Source organism: Bufo gargarizans, chromosome 5 (assembly GCF_014858855.1).
Source record: "Bufo gargarizans isolate SCDJY-AF-19 chromosome 5, ASM1485885v1, whole genome shotgun sequence".
Classification (NCBI taxonomy): domain Eukaryota; kingdom Metazoa; phylum Chordata; class Amphibia; order Anura; family Bufonidae; genus Bufo; species Bufo gargarizans.
This window is the reverse complement of record NC_058084.1, coordinates 136,018,745-136,041,899: the sequence shown is the minus strand read 5'-3', so window position 1 is coordinate 136,041,899 and position 23,155 is coordinate 136,018,745. Positions and strand designations below refer to the sequence as shown.

The window sequence follows — 23,155 nt, the reverse complement described above, 5'->3', positions numbered from 1 at the left end:
AAATGAAAGCTCTATTAGTGAGAAGAAAAGGAGGTAAAATTAATTTGGGTAGTAAGTTGCATGACCGAGCGATAAACGGTGAAAGTAGTGTAGTGCAGAAGTGTAAAAAGTGCTCTGGTCATTAAGGGGGTTTCAGCTAGCGGGGTTAAAGTGGTTAAGGAAGGGTTAAGGGGTCTGACTCTATTAAGGGGTGGTTAATGGGTTTTATTAAGGGGGGTTAATGGGTTTATTTCGTTAAGGGGGTGTGCAGGTGTTTTTAATTATTAATGTACTATACTGCTGTACTCGAGTCGGGGGACATCGCCAAGCGGCCAAACACAAATATGAGCGTTTTGAAAACCGTAAAAATGTGTGATTTTGATACCAGTGAAAAGTGCAGTTTTTGTCAGAATGCAAAAAAATAAATAAAAAATGTGAACACTAACTATGCCCACGGTTTGTGACTACTAAAAAATAGTGGACAATTTTAAATACCCTAGATTGTTTACTTTTACAAATGGCATCTCAAGATGGGAAATTTAAGACTGATATCGCACTAACCAACCCTGGCTAGAACCAAAATATATTAGATTTTTTTTTTGCAGAAAACACCAATATGAAGCGAAATCGACCAAGCGGGTCTCAGCAGCGAAAAATTAAGAAGGCAAGAGAAAAGTCAGCTGAGGCGATGTCTGGATCAATTTTAAAATATGTTGCACCTTCAACATCTACCGCAGTAGGAGAAAGTGCTGAAGACATACAGTCTGGTGATGTTGCACCTTCAACATCTACCGCAGTAGGAGAAAGTGCTGAAGACATACAGTCTGGTGATGTTGCACCTTCAACATCTACCGCAGTAGGAGAAAGTGCTGAAGACATTCAATCTGGTGAATCCAGAGGTGAAATGCCTGAAGTATCTTCTCAAGAAAATTTCTATGTGAACGCGCAAGAATTGGAGAAGATCGTTTTAGCTTCAAGCGGTGAAAGTGATGTAGACGAAGGGGATGCCAGCAAAAGCCTGCATCGGCAAGAATCTGATGATGATGAAGAAGAAAAAGAAGAGGAGACTGTACGACTGTCAGTTTATTCTGATGTTGCTGCTTGGCCAGTTCCAGTTCCAGATGTCTTAAGAGTGGACCTTATTAAGAGGGGAAGTGAACCTTTCCAAAATAGAGATGGGCCATTCAATCCTGTTGAAAGACAAGGAGAGAAATCAAAAGGGAAGAGTCGACAGCTGACCACTGCATGGTTCTATAAGGCTCTGCCTAATGGCGAAAAAGTTCTTAGAACGTGGATGGTGTACTCTCCATCAAAACAGAGTTTGTTTTGTTTCTGCTGCAGACTTTTTGCTGTAGATGACAAACTAACAGGTACATCTAGTTTTGTTACTGGGTTTCAATTGTGGTGGAAGCTGAACCCAAAGGTGTTTGATCATGAGTAGGGATGAGCGAACTCGAACTGTATAGTTCGGGTTCGTACCGAATTTTGGGGTGTCCGTGACACGGACCCGAACCCGGACATTTTCGTAAAAGTCCGGGTTCGGGTTCGGTGTTCGTCGCTTTCTTGGCGCTTTTGTGACGCTTTCTTGGCGCTTTTTGAAAGGCTGCAAAGCAGCCAATCAACAAGCGTCATACTACTTGCCCCAAGAGGCCATCACAGCCATGCCTACTATTGGCATGGCTGTGATTGGCCAGAGCACCATGTGACCCAGCCTCTATTTAAGCTGGAGTCACATAGCGCCGCCCGTCACTCTGCTCTGATTAGCGTAGGGAGAGGTTGCGGCTGCGACAGTAGGGCGAGATTAGGCAGATTAACTCCTCCAAAGGACTTGATTAACTGATCGATCTGCAGCTGTGGATCATTGAGCTGCTGATCCTCAATTGCTCACTGTTTTTAGGCTGCCCAGACCGTTTGTCAGTCACATTTTTCTGGGGTGATCGGCGGCCATTTTGTGTCTTGTGGTGCGCCAGCACAAGCTGCGACCAAGTGCATTTAACCCTCAATGGTGTGGTTGTTTTTTGGCTAAAGCCTACATCAGGGTGAAGCTGTCACACCAAGTGCATTTAACCAGCAATAGTCTGTTTATTTTTTGGCCATATACTACATCAGGGGCAAGCTGCGCCTGTCACCAAGTGCATTTAACCCTCAATGGTGCGTTTGTTTTTTGGCTAAAGCCTACATCAGGGTGAAGCTGTCACACCAAGTGCATTTAACCAGCAATAGTCTGTTTATTTTTTGGCCATATACTACATCAGGGGCAAGCTGCGCCTGTCACCAAGTGCATTTAACCCTCAATGGTGCGTTTGTTTTTTGGCTAAAGCCTACATCAGGGTGAAGCTGTCACACCAAGTGCATTTAACCAGCAATAGTCTGTTTATTTTTTGGCCATATACTACATCAGGGGCAAGCTGCGCCCATCACCAAGTGCATTTAACCCTCAGTAGTGTGGTTGGTCAAGCTATCACACCAAGTGCATTTAACCAGCAATAGTCTGTTCATTTTTTGGCCATATACTACATCAGGGGCAAGCTGCGCCCGTCACCAAGTGCATTTAACCCTCAGTAGTGTGGTTGGTCAAGCTGTGACACCAGGTGCATTTAACCAGCAATAGTCTGTTCATTTTTTGGCCATATACTACATCAGGGGCAAGCTGCGCCCGTCACCAAGTGCATTTAACCAGCAATAGTGTGGTTATTTTTTGGCCATATCCCAGTCTAATTCTGTCACTAAATCCATACCGGTCACCCAGCGCCTAAATACTAGGCCTCAAATTTATATCCCGCTAAATCTCTCGTTACCGCTGTCCTGTTGTGGCTGGGAAAGTTATTTAGTGTCCGTCAAAGCACATTTTTTGTTCTGGGTTGAAATACAATTCCCAATTTAGCAATTTAAAAATTTAGTGGTTTCTGCTATATCAGAGCTATTTGAAATCTATCCCTAAAAGGGTATATAATATTCAAGGTGCACATAGGGTCATTCAGAATAACTTCACACACCCGCTACTGTGCATATCCCAGTCTAATTCTGTCACTAAATCCATACCTGTCACCCAGCGCCTAAATACTAGGCCTCAAATTTATATCCCGCTAAATCTCTCGTTACCGCTGTACTGTTGTTGCTGGGCAAGTTATTTAGTGTCCGTCAAAGCACATTTTTTGTTCTGGGTTGAAATACAATTCCCAATTTAGCAATTTAAAAATTTAGTGGTTTCTGCTATATCAGAGCTATTTGAAATCTATCCCTAAAAGGGTATATAATATTCAAGGTGCACATAGGGTCATTCAGAATAACTTCACACACACACGCTACTGTGCATATACCAGTCTAATTCTGTCACTAAATCCATACCGGTCACCCAGCGCCTAAATACTAGGCCTCAAATTTATATCCCGCTAAATCTCTCGTTACCGCTGTACTGTTGTTGCTGGGCAAGTTATTTAGTGTCCGTCAAAGCACATTTTTTGTTCTGGGTTGAAATACAATTCCCAATTTAGCAATTTCATAATTTAGTGGTTTCTGCTATATCAGAGCTATTTGAAATCTATCCCTAAAAGGGTATATAATATTCAAGGTGCACATAGGGTCATTCAGAATAACTTCACACACACCCGCTACTATGCATTTCCAAGTCTAATTCTGTCACTAAACCCATACCTGTCACCCAGCGCCTAAATACTAGGCCTCAAATTTATATCCCGCTAAATCTCTCGTTACCGCTGTCCTGTTGTGGCTGGGAAAGTTATTTAGTGTCCGTCAAAGCACATTTTTTGTTCTGGGTTGAAATACAATTCCCAATTTAGCAATTTAAAAATTTAGTGGTTTCTGCTATATCAGAGCTATTTGAAATCTATCCCTAAAAGGGTATATAATATTCAAGGTGCACATAGGGTCATTCAGAATAACTTCACACACACACGCTACTGTGCATATCCCAGTCTAATTCTGTCACTAAATCCATACCGGTCACCCAGCGCCTAAATACTAGGCCTCAAATTTATATCCCGCTAAATCTCTCGTTACCGCTGTACTGTTGTTGCTGGGCAAGTTATTTAGTGTCCGTCAAAGCACATTTTTTGTTCTGGGTTGAAATACAATTCCCAATTTAGCAATTTCATAATTTAGTGGTTTCTGCTATATCAGAGCTATTTGAAATCTATCCCTAAAAGGGTATATAATATTCAAGGTGCACATAGGGTCATTCAGAATAACTTCACACACACCCGCTACTATGCATTTCCAAGTCTAATTCTGTCACTAAACCCATACCTGTCACCCAGCGCCTAAATACTAGGCCTCAAATTTATATCCCGCTAAATCTCTCGTTACCGCTGTCCTGTTGTGGCTGGGAAAGTTATTTAGTGTCCGTCAAAGCACATTTTTTGTTCTGGGTTGAAATACAATTCCCAATTTAGCAATTTCATAATTTAGTGGTTTCTGCTATATCAGAGCTATTTGAAATCTATCCCTAAAAGGGTATATAATATTCAAGGTGCACATAGGGTCATTCAGAATAACTTCACACACACACGCTACTGTGCATTTCCAAGTCTAATTCTGTCACTAAACCCATACCGGTCACCCAGCGCCTAAATACTAGGCCTCAAATTTATATCCCGCTAAATCTCTCGTTACCGCTGTACTGTTGTTGCTGGGCAAGTTATTTAGTGTCCGTCAAAGCACATTTTTTGTTCTGGGTTGAAATACAATTCCCAATTTAGCAATTTCATAATTTAGTGGTTTCTGCTATATCAGAGCTATTTGAAATCTATCCCTAAAAGGGTATATAATATTCAAGGTGCACATAGGGTCATTCAGAATAACTTCACACACACACGCTACTGTGCATATCCCAGTCTAATTCTGTCACTAAATCCATACCTGTCACCCAGCGCCTAAATACTAGGCCTCAAATTTATATCCCGCTAAATCTCTCGTTACCGCTGTACTGTTGTTGCTGGGCAAGTTATTTAGTGTCCGTCAAAGCACATTTTTTGTTCTGGGTTGAAATACAATTCCCAATTTAGCAATTTCATAATTTAGTGGTTTCTGCTATATCAGAGCTATTTGAAATCTATCCCTAAAAGGGTAGATCATATTCAAGGTGCACATAGGGTCATTCAGAATAACTTCACACACACCCGCTACTGTGCATTTCCAAGTCTAATTCTGTCACTAAACCCATACCTGTCACCCAGCGCCTAAATACTAGGCCTCAAATTTATATCCCGCTAAATCTCTCATTACCGCTGTACTGTTGTTGCTGGGCAAGTTATTTAGTGTCCGTCAAAGCACATTTTTTGTTCTGGGTTGAAATACAATTCCCAATTTAGCAATTTCATAATTTAGTGGTTTCTGCTATATCAGAGCTATTTGAAACCTATCCCTAAAAGGGTATATAATATTCAAGGTGCACATAGGGTCATTCAGAATAACTTCACCCACATTCTGTCACTAAACCCATACCTGTCACCCAGCGCCTAAATACTAGGCCTCAAATTTATATCCCGCTAAATCTCTCGTTACCGCTGTACTGTTGTTGCTGGGCAAGTTATTTAGTGTCCGTCAAAGCACATTTTTTGTTCTGGGTTGAAATACAATTCCCAATTTAGCAATTTAAAAATTTAGTGGTTTCTGCTATATCAGAGCTATTTGAAATCTATCCCTAAAAGGGTATATAATATTCAAGGTGCACATAGGGTCATTCAGAATAACTTCACACACACACGCTACTGTGCATATCCCAGTCTAATTCTGTCACTAAATCCATACCTGTCACCCAGCGCCTAAATACTAGGCCTCAAATTTATATCCCGCTAAATCTCTCGTTACCGCTGTCCTGTTGTTGCTGGGCAAGTTATTTAGTGTCCGTCAAAGCACATTTTTTGTTCTGGGTTGAAATACAATTCCCAATTTAGCAATTTAAAAATTTAGTGGTTTCTGCTATATCAGAGCTATTTGAAATCTATCCCTAAAAGGGTATATAATATTCAAGGTGCACATAGGGTCATTCAGAATAACTTCACACACCCGCTACTGTGCATATCCCAGTCTAATTCTGTCACTAAATCCATACCTGTCACCCAGCGCCTAAATACTAGGCCTCAAATTTATATCCCGCTAAATCTCTCGTTACCGCTGTACTGTTGTTGCTGGGCAAGTTATTTAGTGTCCGTCAAAGCACATTTTTTGTTCTGGGTTGAAATACAATTCCCAATTTAGCAATTTAAAAATTTAGTGGTTTCTGCTATATCAGAGCTATTTGAAATCTATCCCTAAAAGGGTATATAATATTCAAGGTGCACATAGGGTCATTCAGAATAACTTCACACACACACGCTACTGTGCATATACCAGTCTAATTCTGTCACTAAATCCATACCGGTCACCCAGCGCCTAAATACTAGGCCTCAAATTTATATCCCGCTAAATCTCTCGTTACCGCTGTACTGTTGTTGCTGGGCAAGTTATTTAGTGTCCGTCAAAGCACATTTTTTGTTCTGGGTTGAAATACAATTCCCAATTTAGCAATTTCATAATTTAGTGGTTTCTGCTATATCAGAGCTATTTGAAATCTATCCCTAAAAGGGTATATAATATTCAAGGTGCACATAGGGTCATTCAGAATAACTTCACACACACCCGCTACTATGCATTTCCAAGTCTAATTCTGTCACTAAACCCATACCTGTCACCCAGCGCCTAAATACTAGGCCTCAAATTTATATCCCGCTAAATCTCTCGTTACCGCTGTCCTGTTGTGGCTGGGAAAGTTATTTAGTGTCCGTCAAAGCACATTTTTTGTTCTGGGTTGAAATACAATTCCCAATTTAGCAATTTCATAATTTAGTGGTTTCTGCTATATCAGAGCTATTTGAAATCTATCCCTAAAAGGGTATATAATATTCAAGGTGCACATAGGGTCATTCAGAATAACTTCACACACCCGCTACTGTGCATATCCCAGTCTAATTCTGTCACTAAATCCATACCTGTCACCCAGCGCCTAAATACTAGGCCTCAAATTTATATCCCGCTAAATCTCTCGTTACCGCTGAACTGTTGTTGCTGGGCAAGTTATTTAGTGTCCGTCAAAGCACATTTTTTGTTCTGGGTTGAAATACAATTCCCAATTTAGCAATTTAAAAATTTAGTGGTTTCTGCTATATCAGAGCTATTTGAAATCTATCCCTAAAAGGGTATATAATATTCAAGGTGCACATAGGGTCATTCAGAATAACTTCACACACACACGCTACTGTGCATATACCAGTCTAATTCTGTCACTAAATCCATACCGGTCACCCAGCGCCTAAATACTAGGCCTCAAATTTATATCCCGCTAAATCTCTCGTTACCGCTGTACTGTTGTTGCTGGGCAAGTTATTTAGTGTCCGTCAAAGCACATTTTTTGTTCTGGGTTGAAATACAATTCCCAATTTAGCAATTTCATAATTTAGTGGTTTCTGCTATATCAGAGCTATTTGAAATCTATCCCTAAAAGGGTATATAATATTCAAGGTGCACATTGGGTCATTCAGAATAACTTCACACACACCCGCTACTGTGTATTTCCAAGTCTAATTCTGTCACTAAACCCATACCTGTCACCCAGCGCCTAAATACTCGGCCTCAAATTTATATCCCGCTAAATCTCTCGTTACCGCTGTCCTGTTGTGGCTGGGAAAGTTATTTAGTGTCCGTCAAAGCACATTTTTTGTTCTGGGTTGAAATACAATTCCCAATTTAGCAATTTCATAATTTAGTGGTTTCTGCTATATCAGAGCTATTTGAAATCTATCCCTAAAAGGGTATATAATATTCAAGGTGCACATAGGGTCATTCAGAATAACTTCACACACACCCGCTACTGTGTATTTCCAAGTCTAATTCTGTCACTAAACCCATACCGGTCACCCAGCGCCTAAATACTAGGCCTCAAATTTATATCCCGCTAAATCTCTCGTTACCCACCGCTGTACTGTTGTTGCTGGGCAAGTTATTTAGTGTCCGTCAAAGCACATTTTTTGTTCTGGGTTGAAGTACAATTCCCAATTTAGCAATTTAATAATTTAGTGGTTTCTGCTATATCAGAGCTATTTGAAATCTATCCCTAAAAGGGTATATAATATTCAAGGTGCACATAGGGTCATTCAGAATAACTTCACACACACACGCTACTGTGCATATCCCAGTCTAATTCTGTCACTAAATCCATACCGGTCACCCAGCGCCTAAATACTAGGCCTCAAATTTATATCCCGCTAAATCTCTCGTTACCGCTGTACTGTTGTTGCTGGGCAAGTTATTTAGTGTCCGTCAAAGCACATTTTTTGTTCTGGGTTGAAATACAATTCCCAATTTAGCAATTTCATAATTTAGTGGTTTCTGCTATATCAGAGCTATTTGAAATCTATCCCTAAAAGGGTATATAATATTCAAGGTGCACATAGGGTCATTCAGAATAACTTCACACACACCCGCTACTATGCATTTCCAAGTCTAATTCTGTCACTAAACCCATACCTGTCACCCAGCGCCTAAATACTAGGCCTCAAATTTATATCCCGCTAAATCTCTCGTTACCGCTGTCCTGTTGTGGCTGGGAAAGTTATTTAGTGTCCGTCAAAGCACATTTTTTGTTCTGGGTTGAAATACAATTCCCAATTTAGCAATTTCATAATTTAGTGGTTTCTGCTATATCAGAGCTATTTGAAATCTATCCCTAAAAGGGTATATAATATTCAAGGTGCACATAGGGTCATTCAGAATAACTTCACACACACACGCTACTGTGCATTTCCAAGTCTAATTCTGTCACTAAACCCATACCGGTCACCCAGCGCCTAAATACTAGGCCTCAAATTTATATCCCGCTAAATCTCTCGTTACCGCTGTACTGTTGTTGCTGGGCAAGTTATTTAGTGTCCGTCAAAGCACATTTTTTGTTCTGGGTTGAAATACAATTCCCAATTTAGCAATTTCATAATTTAGTGGTTTCTGCTATATCAGAGCTATTTGAAATCTATCCCTAAAAGGGTATATAATATTCAAGGTGCACATAGGGTCATTCAGAATAACTTCACACACACACGCTACTGTGCATATCCCAGTCTAATTCTGTCACTAAATCCATACCTGTCACCCAGCGCCTAAATACTAGGCCTCAAATTTATATCCCGCTAAATCTCTCGTTACCGCTGTACTGTTGTTGCTGGGCAAGTTATTTAGTGTCCGTCAAAGCACATTTTTTGTTCTGGGTTGAAATACAATTCCCAATTTAGCAATTTCATAATTTAGTGGTTTCTGCTATATCAGAGCTATTTGAAATCTATCCCTAAAAGGGTAGATCATATTCAAGGTGCACATAGGGTCATTCAGAATAACTTCACACACACCCGCTACTGTGCATTTCCAAGTCTAATTCTGTCACTAAACCCATACCTGTCACCCAGCGCCTAAATACTAGGCCTCAAATTTATATCCCGCTAAATCTCTCATTACCGCTGTACTGTTGTTGCTGGGCAAGTTATTTAGTGTCCGTCAAAGCACATTTTTTGTTCTGGGTTGAAATACAATTCCCAATTTAGCAATTTCATAATTTAGTGGTTTCTGCTATATCAGAGCTATTTGAAACCTATCCCTAAAAGGGTATATAATATTCAAGGTGCACATAGGGTCATTCAGAATAACTTCACCCACATTCTGTCACTAAACCCATACCTGTCACCCAGCACCTAAATACTAGGCCTCAAATTTATATCCCGCTAAATCTCTCGTTACCGCTGTACTGTTGTTGCTGGGCAAGTTATTTAGTGTCCGTCAAAGCACATTTTTTGTTCTGGGTTGAAATACAATTCCCAATTTAGCAATTTAAAAATTTAGTGGTTTCTGCTATATCAGAGCTATTTGAAATCTATCCCTAAAAGGGTATATAATATTCAAGGTGCACATAGGGTCATTCAGAATAACTTCACACACACACGCTACTGTGCATATCCCAGTCTAATTCTGTCACTAAATCCATACCTGTCACCCAGCGCCTAAATACTAGGCCTCAAATTTATATCCCGCTAAATCTCTCGTTACCGCTGTACTGTTGTTGCTGGGCAAGTTATTTAGTAGTCCGTCAAAGCACATTTTTTGTTCTGGGTTGAAATACAATTCCCAATTTAGCAATTTAAAATTTAGTGGTTTCTGCTATATCAGAGCTATTTGAAATCTATCCCTAAAAGGGTATATAATATTCAAGGTGCACATAGGGTCATTCAGAATAACTTCACACACCCGCTACTGTGCATATCCCAGTCTAATTCTGTCACTAAATCCATACCTGTCACCCAGCGCCTAAATACTAGGCCTCAAATTTATATCCCGCTAAATCTCTCGTTACCGCTGTACTGTTGTTGCTGGGCAAGTTATTTAGTGTCCGTCAAAGCACATTTTTTGTTCTGGGTTGAAATACAATTCCCAATTTAGCAATTTAATAATTTAGTGGTTTCTGCTATATCAGAGCTATTTGAAATCTATCCCTAAAAGGGTATATAATATTCAAGGTGCACATAGGGTCATTCAGAATAACTTCACACACACACGCTACTGTGCATATACCAGTCTAATTCTGTCACTAAATCCATACCGGTCACCCAGCGCCTAAATACTAGGCCTCAAATTTATATCCCGCTAAATCTCTCGTTACCGCTGTACTGTTGTTGCTGGGCAAGTTATTTAGTGTCCGTCAAAGCACATTTTTTGTTCTGGGTTGAAATACAATTCCCAATTTAGCAATTTCATAATTTAGTGGTTTCTGCTATATCAGAGCTATTTGAAATCTATCCCTAAAAGGGTATATAATATTCAAGGTGCACATAGGGTCATTCAGAATAACTTCACACACACCCGCTACTATGCATTTCCAAGTCTAATTCTGTCACTAAACCCATACCTGTCACCCAGCGCCTAAATACTAGGCCTCAAATTTATATCCCGCTAAATCTCTCGTTACCGCTGTCCTGTTGTGGCTGGGAAAGTTATTTAGTGTCCGTCAAAGCACATTTTTTGTTCTGGGTTGAAATACAATTCCCAATTTAGCAATTTCATAATTTAGTGGTTTCTGCTATATCAGAGCTATTTGAAATCTATCCCTAAAAGGGTATATAATATTCAAGGTGCACATAGGGTCATTCAGAATAACTTCACACACACCCGCTACTGTGCATTTCCAAGTCTAATTCTGTCACTAAACCCATACCGGTCACCCAGCGCCTAAATACTAGGCCTCAAATTTATATCCCGCTAAATCTCTCGTTACCGCTGTACTGTTGTTGCTGGGCAAGTTATTTAGTGTCCGTCAAAGCACATTTTTTGTTCTGGGTTGAAATACAATTCCCAATTTAGCAATTTAATAATTTAGTGGTTTCTGCTATATCAGAGCTATTTGAAATCTATCCCTAAAAGGGTATATAATATTCAAGGTGCACATAGGGTCATTCAGAATAACTTCACACACACACGCTACTGTGCATATCCCAGTCTAATTCTGTCACTAAATCCATACCGGTCACCCAGCGCCTAAATACTAGGCCTCAAATTTATATCCCGCTAAATCTCTCGTTACCGCTGTACTGTTGTTGCTGGGCAAGTTATTTAGTGTCCGTCAAAGCACATTTTTTGTTCTGGGTTGAAATACAATTCCCAATTTAGCAATTTCATAATTTAGTGGTTTCTGCTATATCAGAGCTATTTGAAATCTATCCCTAAAAGGGTATATAATATTCAAGGTGCACATAGGGTCATTCAGAATAACTTCACACACACCCGCTACTAGTGCATTTCCAAGTCTAATTCTGTCACTAAACCCATACCTGTCACCCAGCGCCTAAATACTAGGCCTCAAATTTATATCCCGCTAAATCTCTCGTTACCGCTGTCCTGTTGTGGCTGGGAAAGTTATTTAGTGTCCGTCAAAGCACATTTTTTGTTCTGGGTTGAAATACAATTCCCAATTTAGCAATTTCATAATTTAGTGGTTTCTGCTATATCAGAGCTATTTGAAATCTATCCCTAAAAGGGTATATAATATTCAAGGTGCACATAGGGTCATTCAGAATAACTTCACACACACACGCTACTGTGCATTTCCAAGTCTAATTCTGTCACTAAACCCATACCGGTCACCCAGCGCCTAAATACTAGGCCTCAAATTTATATCCCGCTAAATCTCTCGTTACCGCTGTACTGTTGTTGCTGGGCAAGTTATTTAGTGTCCGTCAAAGCACATTTTTTGTTCTGGGTTGAAATACAATTCCCAATTTAGCAATTTCATAATTTAGTGGTTTCTGCTATATCAGAGCTATTTGAAATCTATCCCTAAAAGGGTATATAATATTCAAGGTGCACATAGGGTCATTCAGAATAACTTCACACACACACGCTACTGTGCATATCCCAGTCTAATTCTGTCACTAAATCCATACCTGTCACCCAGCGCCTAAATACTAGGCCTCAAATTTATATCCCGCTAAATCTCTCGTTACCGCTGTACTGTTGTTGCTGGGCAAGTTATTTAGTGTCCGTCAAAGCACATTTTTTGTTCTGGGTTGAAATACAATTCCCAATTTAGCAATTTCATAATTTAGTGGTTTCTGCTATATCAGAGCTATTTGAAATCTATCCCTAAAAGGGTAGATCATATTCAAGGTGCACATAGGGTCATTCAGAATAACTTCACACACACCCGCTACTGTGCATTTCCAAGTCTAATTCTGTCACTAAACCCATACCTGTCACCCAGCGCCTAAATACTAGGCCTCAAATTTATATCCCGCTAAATCTCTCATTACCGCTGTACTGTTGTTGCTGGGCAAGTTATTTAGTGTCCGTCAAAGCACATTTTTTGTTCTGGGTTGAAATACAATTCCCAATTTAGCAATTTCATAATTTAGTGGTTTCTGCTATATCAGAGCTATTTGAAATCTATCCCTAAAAGGGTATATAATATTCAAGGTGCACATAGGGTCATTCAGAATAACTTCACACACCGCTACTGTGCATTCCAAGTCTAATTCTGTCACTAAACCCATACCTGTCACCCAGCGCCTAAATACTAGGCCTCAAATTTATATCCCGCTAAATCTCTCGTTACCGCTGTACTGTTGTTGCTGGGCAAGTTATTTAGTGTCCGTCAAAGCACATTTTTTGTTCTGGGTTGAAATACAATTCCCAATTTAGCAATTTCATAATTTAGTGGTTTCTGCTATATCAGAGCTATTTGAAATCTATCCCTAAAAGGGTATATAATATTCAAGGTGCACATAGGGTCATTCAGAATAACTTCACACACACACGCTACTGTGCATATCCCAGTCTAATTCTGTCACTAAATCCATACCTGTCACCCAGCGCCTAAATACTAGGCCTCAAATTTATATCCCGCTAAATCTCTCGTTACCGCTGTACTGTTGTTGCTGGGCAAGTTATTTAGTGTCCGTCAAAGCACATTTTTTGTTCTGGGTTGAAATACAATTCCCAATTTAGCAATTTAAAAATTTAGTGGTTTCTGCTATATCAGAGCTATTTGAAATCTATCCCTAAAAGGGTATATAATATTCAAGGTGCACATAGGGTCATTCAGAATAACTTCACACACACACGCTACTGTGCATATCCGAGTCTAATTCTGTCACTAAATCCATACCGGTCACCCAGCGCCTAAATACTAGGCCTCAAATTTATATCCCGCTGAATTTGAATACAATACATTGGGCCAAATAATATTTTTGTTGTTGTGGTGAACCATAACAATGAGGAAAACATCTAGTAAGGGACGCGGACGTGGACATGGTCGTGGTGGTGTTAGTGGACCCTCTGGTGCTGGGAGAGGACGTGGCCGTTCTGCCACATCCACACGTCCTAGTGTACCAACTACCTCAGGTCCCAGTAGCCGCCAGAATTTACAGCGATATATGGTGGGGCCCAATGCCGTTCTAAGGATGGTAAGGCCTGAACAGGTACAGGCATTAGTCAATTGGGTGGCCGACAGTGGATCCAGCACGTTCACATTATCTCCCACCCAGTCTTCTGCAGAAAGCGCACAGATGGCGCCTGAAAACCAACCCCATCAGTCTGTCACATCACCCCTATGCATACCAGGGAAACTGTCTCAGCCTCAAGTTATGCAGCAGTCTCTTATGCTGTTTGAAGACTCCGCTGGCAGGGTTTCCCAAGGGCATCCACCTAGCCCTTCCCCAGCGGTGAAAGACATAGAATGCACTGACGCACAACCACTTATGTTTCCTGATGATGAGGACATGGGAATACCACCTCAGCATGTCTCTGATGATGACGAAACACAGGTGCCAACTGCTGCGTCTTTCTGCAGTGTGCAGACCGAACAGGAGGTCAGGGATCAAGACTGGGTGGAAGACGATGCAGGGGACGATGAGGTCCTAGACCCCACATGGAATGAAGGTCGTGCCACTGACTTTCACAGTTCGGAGGAAGAGGCAGTGGTGAGACCGAGCCAACAGCGTAGCAAAAGAGGGAGCAGTGGGCAAAAGCAGAACACCCGCCGCCAAGAGACTCCGCCTGCTACTGACCGTCGCCATCTGGGACCGAGCACCCCAAAGGCAGCTTCAAGGAGTTCCCTGGCATGGCACTTCTTCAAACAATGTGCTGACGACAAGACCCGAGTGGTTTGCACGCTGTGCCATCAGAGCCTGAAGCGAGGCATTAACGTTCTGAACCTGAGCACAACCTGCATGACCAGGCACCTGCATGCAAAGCATGAACTGCAGTGGAGTAAACACCTTAAAACCAAGGAAGTCACTCAGGCTCCCCCTGCTCCCTCTTCTGCTGCTGCCGCCTCGGAGTCTTCTGCTGCTGCCGCCTCGGCCTCTTCCTCCGCCTCTGGAGGAACGTTGGCACCTGCCGCCCAGCAAACAGGGGATGTACCACCAACACCACCACCACCACCTCCGTCACCAAGCGTCTCAACCATGTCACACGCCAGCGTTCAGCTCTCTATCTCACAAACATTTGAGAGAAAGCGTAAATTCCCACCTAGCCACCCTCGATCCCTGGCCCTGAATGCCAGCATTTCTAAACTACTGGCCTATGAAATGCTGTCATTTAGGCTGGTGGACACAGACAGCTTCAAACAGCTCATGTCGCTTGCTGTCCCACAGTATGTTGTTCCCAGCCGCCACTACTTCTCCAAGAGAGCCGTGCCTTCCCTGCACAACCAAGTATCCGATAAAATCAAGTGTGCACTGCGCAACGCCATCTGTAGCAAGGTCCACCTAACCACAGATACGTGGACCAGTAAGCACGGCCAGGGACGCTATATCTCCCTAACTGCACACTGGGTAAATGTAGTGGCAGCTGGGCCCCAGGCGGAGAGCTGTTTGGCGCACGTCCTTCCGCCGCCAAGGATCGCAGGGCAACATTCTTTGCCTCCTGTTGCCACCTCCTCCTTCTCGGCTTCCTCCTCCTCTTCTTCCACCTGCTCATCCAGTCAGCCACACACCTTCACCACCAACTTCAGCACAGCCCGGGGTAAACGTCAGCAGGCCATTCTGAAACTCATATGTTTGGGGGACAGGCCCCACACCGCACAGGAGTTGTGGCGGGGTATAGAACAACAGACCGACGAGTGGTTGCTGCCGGTGAGCCTCAAGCCCGGCCTGGTGGTGTGCGATAATGGGCGAAATCTCGTTGCAGCTCTGGGACTAGCCAATTTGACGCACATCCCTTGCTTGGCGCATGTGCTGAATTTGGTGGTGCAGAAGTTCATTCACAACTACCCCGACATGTCAGAGCTGCTGCATAAAGTGCGGGCCGTCTGTTCGCGCTTCCGGCGTTCACATCCTGCTGCTGCTCGCCTGTCTGCGCTACAGCGTAACTTCGGCCTTCCCGCTCACCGCCTCATATGCGACGTGCCCACCAGGTGGAACTCCACCTTGCACATGCTGGACAGACTGTGCGAGCAGCAGCAGGCCATAGTGGAGTTTCAGCTGCAGCACGCACGGGTCAGTCGCACTACAGAACAGCACCACTTCACCACCAATGACTGGGCCTCCATGCGAGACCTGTGTGCCCTGTTGCGCTGTTTCGAGTACTCCACCAACATGGCCAGTGGCGATGACGCCGTTATCAGCGTTACAATACCACTTCTATGTCTCCTTGAGAAAACACTTAGGGCGATGATGCAAGAGGAGGTGGCCCAGGAGGAGGAGGAGGAGGAGGAGGAGGAAGAGGGGTCATTTTTAGCACTTTCAGGCCAGTCTCTTCGAAGTGACTCAGAGGGAGGTTTTTGGCAACAGCAGAGGCCAGGTACAAATGTGGCCAGACAGGGCCCACTACTGGAGGACGAGGAGGACGAGGATGAGGAGGAGGTGGAGGAGGATGAGGATGAAGCATGGTCACAGCGGGGTGGCACCCAACGCAGCTCGGGTCCATCACTGGTGCGTGGCTGGGGGGAAAGGCAGGACGATGACGATACGCCTCCCACAGAGGACAGCTTGTCCTTACCCCTGGGCAGCCTGGCACACATGAGCGACTACATGCTGCAGTGCCTGCGCAACGACAGCAGAGTTGCCCACATTTTAACCTGTGCGGACTACTGGGTTGCCACCCTGCTGGATCCACGCTACAAAGACAATGTGCCCACCTTACTTCCTGCACTGGAGCGTGATAGGAAGATGCGCGAGTACAAGCGCACGTTGGTAGACGCGCTACTGAGAGCATTCCCAAATGTCACAGGGGAACAAGTGGAAGCCCAAGGCCAAGGCAGAGGAGGAGCAAGAGGTCGCCAAGGCAGCTGTGTCAATGCCAGCTCCTTTGAGGGCAGGGTTAGCATGGCAGAGATGTGGAAAACTTTTGTCAACACGCCACAGCTAACTGCACCACCACCTGATACGCAACGTGTTAGCAGGAGTTAACATTTCACTAACATGGTGGAACAGTACATGTGCACACCCCTCCACGTACTGACTGATGGTTCGGCCCCATTCAACTTCTGGGTCTCTAAATTGTCCACGTGGCCAGAGCTAGCCTTTTATGCCTTGGAGGTGCTGGCCTGCCGGCGGCCAGCGTTTTGTCTGAACGTGTATTCAGCACGGCAGGGGGCGTCATTACAGACAAACGCAGCCGCCTGTCTACAGCCAATGTGGACAAGCTGACGTTCATAAAAATGAACCAGGCATGGATCCCACAGGATCTGTCCGTCCCTTGTCCAGATTAGACATTAACTACCTCCCCTTAACCATATATTATTGGACTCCAGGGCACTTCCTCATTCAATCCTATTTTTATTTTCATTTTACCATTATATTGCGAGGCTACCCAAAGTTGAATGAACCTCTCCTCTGTCTGGGTGCCGGGGCCTAAATATATGCCAATGGACTGTTCCAATGTTGGGTGACGTGAAGCCTGATTCTCTGCTATGACATGCAGAATGATTCTCTGCTGACATGAAGCCAGATTGTCTGTTACGGGACCTCTCTCCTCTGCCTGTGTGCTGGGCCTAAATATAAGCCAATGGACTGTTGCAGTGGTGGCTGACGTGAAGCCTCATTCTCTGCTATGACATGCAGACTGATTCTCTGCTGACATGAAGCCAGATTCTCTGTTACGGGACCTCTCTCCTCTGCCTGTGTGTGTGCTGGGCCTAAATATATGCCAATGGACTGTTGCAGTGGTGGCTGACGTGAAGCCTCATTCTCTGCTATGACATGCAGACTGATTCTCTGCTGACATGAAGCCAGATTCTCTGTTACGGGACCTCCCTCCTCTGCCTGGGTGCTGGGCCTAAATATATGCCAATGGACTGTTGCAGTGGTGGCTGACGTGAAGCCTCATTCTCTGCTATGACATGCAGACTAATTCTCTGCTGACATGAAGCCAGATTCTCTGTTACGGGACCTCCCTCCTCTGCCTGGGTGCTGGGCCTAAATATATGCCAATGGACTGTTGCAGTGGTGGCTGACGTGAAGCCTCATTCTCTGCTATGACATGCAGACTAATTCTCTGCTGACATGAAGACAGATTCTCTGTTACGGGACCTCTCTCCTCTGCCTGTGTGTGTGCTGGGCCTAAATATATGCCAATGGACTGTTGCAGTGGTGGCTGACGTGAAGCCTCATTCTCTGCTATGACATGCAGACTGATTCTCTGCTGACATGAAGCCAGATTCTCTGTTACGGGACCTCCCTCCTCTGCCTGTGTGCTGGGCCTAAATATATGCCAATGGACTGTTGCAGTGGTGGCTGACGTGAAGCCTCATTCTCTGCTATGACATGCAGACTGATTCTCTGCTGACATGAAGCCAGATCCTCTGTTACGGGACCTCTCTCCTCTGCCTGGGTGCTGGGCCTAAATATATGCCAATGGACTGTTGCAGTGGTGGCTGACGTGAAGCCTCATTCTCTGCTATGACATGCAGACTAATTCTCTGCTGACATGAAGACAGATTCTCTGTTACGGGACCTCTCTCCTCTGCCTGTGTGTGTGCTGGGCCTAAATATATGCCAATGGACTGTTGCAGTGGTGGCTGACGTGAAGCCTCATTCTCTGCTATGACATGCAGACTGATTCTCTGCTGACATGAAGCCAGATTCTCTGTTACGGGACCTCCCTCCTCTGCCTGGGTGCTGGGCCTAAATATATGCCAATGGACTGTTGCAGTGGTGGCTGACGTGAAGCCTCATTCTCTGCTATGACATGCAGACTGATTCTCTGCTGACATGAAGCCAGATTCTCTGTTACGGGACCTCCCTCCTCTGCCTGGGTGCTGGGCCTAAATATATGCCAATGGACTGTTGCAGTGGTGGCTGACGTGAAGCCTCATTCTCTGCTATGACATGCAGACTGATTCTCTGCTGACATGAAGACAGATTCTCTGTTACGGGACCTCCCTCCTCTGCCTGGGTGCTGGGCCTAAATATATGCCAATGGACTGTTGCAGTGGTGGCTGACGTGAAGCCTCATTCTCTGCTATGACATGCAGACTAATTCTCTGCTGACATGAAGCCAGATTCTCTGTTACGGGACCTCTCTCCTCTGCCTGGGTGCTGGGCCTAAATTTATGAAAATGGACTCTTACAGTGGTGGGTGACGTGAAGCCAGATTCTCTGCTATGGGACCTCTCTCCAATTGATTTTGGTTAATTTTTATTTATTTAATTTTTATTTTAATTCATTTCCCTATCCACATTTGTTTGCAGGGGATTTACCTACATGTTGCTGCCTTTTGCAGCCCTCTAGCTCTTTCCTGGGCTGTTTTACAGCCTTTTTAGTGCCGAAAAGTTCGGGTCCCCATTGACTTCAATGGGGTTCGGGTTCGGGACGAAGTTCGGATCGGGTTCGGATCCCGAACCCGAACATTTCCGGGATGTTCGGCCGAACTTCTCGAACCCGAACATCCAGGTGTTCGCTCAACTCTAATCATGAGGCTTCTGAGCAGCATCTTACATGCTTGGAGAAATGGAAGACCTTGAGAGCAGGATTGAAGCTACAAAAATGCCTTGATCATGTCCATCAAACAACAGTGGACAGAGAGAAAAGGAAATGGAGGGATATTTTGCATCGCCTCTTGGATGTAACTTTGTTTCTGGCTCACCAGAATCTTCCTTTTCGTGGTCATAGAGAGACCATGTCATCAGCAAACAAAGGAAACTTCCTGGAATTGATAGATTTGCTCTCAAACTATGATCCCATTTTAAAGGAACATTCCATGCGACTGAAACATGCTGTTGCATCTGGAAAGAGAATGTGTTCCTATTTCTCTCCAAAAATTCTGAATGAATTAATTTGTCTTTTGGGGAATCACGTGAAGGACAAAATAGTGGCTGATATCAAGAAAGAAAAATACTTTGGGATTCTTTTTGACAGCACCCCTGATGTGTCCCACACTGATCAGATGTGTGAAGTGATCAGATATGTTCATATTGAAGGTGACAAGGTTGAAGTAAAAGAATCATTCTTGAGCTTCTTTCCTATTGCTGGAAAGACTGCTGCTGAGCTCACAGAAAATATCCTGCAACATCTGGAGGAAGATGGACTAGACATAAGTCTTTGCCATGGTCAAGGATATGATAATGCTGCAACTATGGCAGGGATTCATGGTGGTGTGCAGGCAAAAATAAAAGAGATTAATCCCAAGGCTTTTTTTATGCCATGTGCAAATCATTCCCTGAACCTCTGTGGGGTGCACTCATTTGGAAGTGTTGTTTCCTGTGTGACCTTTTTTGGAACATTGGAGAGAGTGTATTCCTTTTTTTCGGTTTCTACACATCGTTGGCAGGGCTGGTGCAAGGATTTTTGCCACCCTAGGCAAAAGCTAATTTTGCCGCCCCCTTGACTCCACCCATTGACCACACCCCTTTACCCGCCCCTTTTTCAGCCACCTATTGCATGTAACATTTAACTATGGTCGTGTACCCTGTGCCAGTCTGACTATGGTCATGTTTATGTAATATCCAGCCATTGTCTGCCACCTAGTACCATCCCAGTGATGCGCTGTTCAGCAGGTTGGCACACCAAACACGAGCAGTGCCACCTATTCACTGCCAGGCGCCATTCAGCCACTGTCTGAAATCCTGTGCCACCAGGGCAAGATAAAACAGTATGCTGCCCTGTGCCCTCTGCCAGTCTGGCACTGTCCTGCACCCTGTACCATTCATAGCCCTTTAGACAGTCTGTGCCACCTATTAGGCTCCATGTGCCACTGCTGGGCACCCTGTGCTAGTCAGAATCTATAGCCGATAGTCAAGCAGCAGGTGTGCCCTGACCCCTGTACACAAGTGTGTGCCACCCTGCTGCCAGTCACTGTCCTGCAGCCTCTGACACCATGATTCATGTCCATTTTCTGCCCCTCATGATTCATGTCCATTTGTTGCCCCCCCCCAATCATTTCACATTTCTGCCCCTCATGATTCATGTCCATTTCTTGCCCCCCCCCCCCAATCATTTCACATTTCTGCTCCTCATGATTCATGTCCATTTCTTGCCCCCCCCAATCATTTCACATTTCTGCTCCTCATGATTCATGTCCATTTCTTGCCCCCCATGTGCTAATATCATAGTGCCATCCTCTCCCCCTGTCCCCTAATGTGCCAGTATCAAGTGCCTCTCTCCTCCCCCTTCATGTGCCAGTATCATGGCGCCAATAGCTCCCCTCCCCTGTGGCAGTAAAGTAACAGTCCGGTATTTAAAAAAAAAAAAGAAAAGTTTGTCCTCGGATTCGAACTCATGACCTCTACACATCAGAGGCAAGGCATTTACCCTCACAGCCATGAAAGCTGGATAGCTAGTTGTTTAAAATAAATATATAAATATAAGACTTCTACTGTAGGTAACTTTGCCCATTGTGTATGGATGTAGCAGAGCTGGGTGTGTTGGGGCAGCTGTCATGTGTATGGTTGTACACTAGGTATCAGTACACTAGGTCAGTGTTTCCCAACCAGTGTGCCTCCAGCTGTTGCAAAACTACAACTCCCAGCATGCCCGCACATGTGCGGGCATGCTGGGAGTTGTAGTTTTACAACAGCTGGAGGCACACTGGTTGGGAAACACTGCACTAGGTATCAGTAGAAGTCTTATAGAAAAAAAAAACACTTTTAGAAAAGTTTGCCTAGGGATTCGAACTCACAACCTCTACACTACAGAGACAAGGCATTTACCCTCACAGCCATGAAAACTGTCTAGCTAGTTGCTTAAAAAAAAAAAATAAGACTACTACTGATACCTAGTGTACTGATACCTAGTGTACTGATACCTAGTGTACAACCATACACCCAGCTGCCCCAACACACCCAGCTCTGCTACATCCATACACAGTGGGCAGCTGTCATGTGTATGGTTGTACACTAGGTATCAGTACACTAGGTATCAGTAGAAGTCTTATATATTATTATTTATTTTTTTTAAAAGCAACTAGCTAGACAGCTTTCATGGCTGTGAGGGTAAATGCCTTGCCTCTGATGTGTAGAGGTCATGAGTTCAAATCCCAGGGCAAACTTTTCTGAAAGGCATTCTAAATGATCTCGTAGCTATGTGTCAGCTGATGCGAATGCTCTGCCCGAAGTGACTGAACATACTCGCAGTGCATCTGGCTGGCAAGAACAGAAAGAAGGAGTGAAGTGAAGGAGATGATGTCAGTAGGGGGTGGGGCAGCGGCAGGGAGCTACTGCTTGGGATTCGGACTCCAGGCAGAGTGCGCTCTACGCGGTGGCCTACTCTGCTTATGGGTGGCGCCGGCCCTGATCGTTGGGAATTGCTGATGGAGAACTTAGGTGTGACAGTGAAAAGACTTTCCCAAACAAGATGGAGCGCTCAATATGATGCTGTGAAGCCAGTGAGGGCAAATTTCGAAAAACTGACTTCAACCCTTGAAAAACTGTGTAATCCCGAAGAAAATGTGGACACAAGAGGATCGGCTCAGATGTTGCTCTCTGCCATATGTGATTTTTCTTTTTTGTGTTACCTTGCTTTCTGGTGTGAAGTTCTAGAAGAAGTTAATATCACACAGAAGTATTTGCAAACAGTGGGACTCACTCTTGAAAAGTGCATTGTGAAACTACAAGGTCTGAAAGCTTTTCTTGCAGATCAGCGCAGTGAAATAGTGGAGAAGGCCATTTGTTATGCAACTACTACATGTGAAGAAATTGACATTTCTATGGAAAGGAGAGGGAGAGTAAAGCTCCGGAAATCAATGCCAGGAGAGAAGGCAAAGGACGCTGGTCTCACATTGCCAGAGGAAATGAAAAGGGCTATGTTTGAGTGCCTTGATCGTTTTCATCACAAGTTGGCAATTCGTTCTAAGGCAATTGAAAAAATCCTTTCCATATTTGCTGTTATTCAGCCAAACACTCTGGTAGTTGCAACAGAGGAAGATATTCGGAAGTATACACCAAAATTGACTGAGATTTTTGACGAATTCTCCAATGAAGACATCTTTATGGAAATTGAACGTCTTCGGAGGCATTTGGAAGCTGCCAAAATCAGTGTGGAAGAAGCAAAGAAATGGACGGTATTGCAGTTCCTGGAGTTCATTGTTAAATGGGATTTTTGTGAATCTCTGCCAACTTTGTCATTGTGTTTAAGATTCTTTTTGACTCTCTGTGTGTCTATTGCTTCATGTGAAAGAAGTTTTTCCAAATTAAAATTGATAAAAAATTTCT

General features: G+C 43.8%; 1 protein-coding gene across 1 annotated transcript; it reads left to right on the top strand.

Moving 5' to 3' along the window:
- Positions 1–595: 595 nt before the first annotated feature.
- LOC122939347 lies at positions 596–22,118 on the top strand. Its single transcript, XM_044295413.1, has 3 exons — positions 596–1,349; positions 19,523–20,240; positions 22,025–22,118. Exons 1-3 carry the CDS (start codon positions 596–598, stop codon positions 22,116–22,118), a joined length of 1,566 nt encoding a protein of 521 aa, XP_044151348.1.
- The last annotated feature ends 1,037 nt before the right edge of the window (positions 22,119–23,155 follow it).

Coding starts and splice junctions, on each gene's coding strand:
- LOC122939347 (XM_044295413.1), top strand. CDS start 596: ATGAAGCGAAATCGACCAAGCGGGTCTCAGCAGCGAAAAATTAAGAAG. Junction 1,350..19,522: donor TGTAGATGACAAACTAACAG/GTACATCTAGTT, acceptor ATCAAACAACAG/TGGACAGAGAGAAAAGGAAA. Junction 20,241..22,024: donor TTTGGAACATTGGAGAGAGT/GTATTCCTTTTT, acceptor ATGATCTCGTAG/CTATGTGTCAGCTGATGCGA.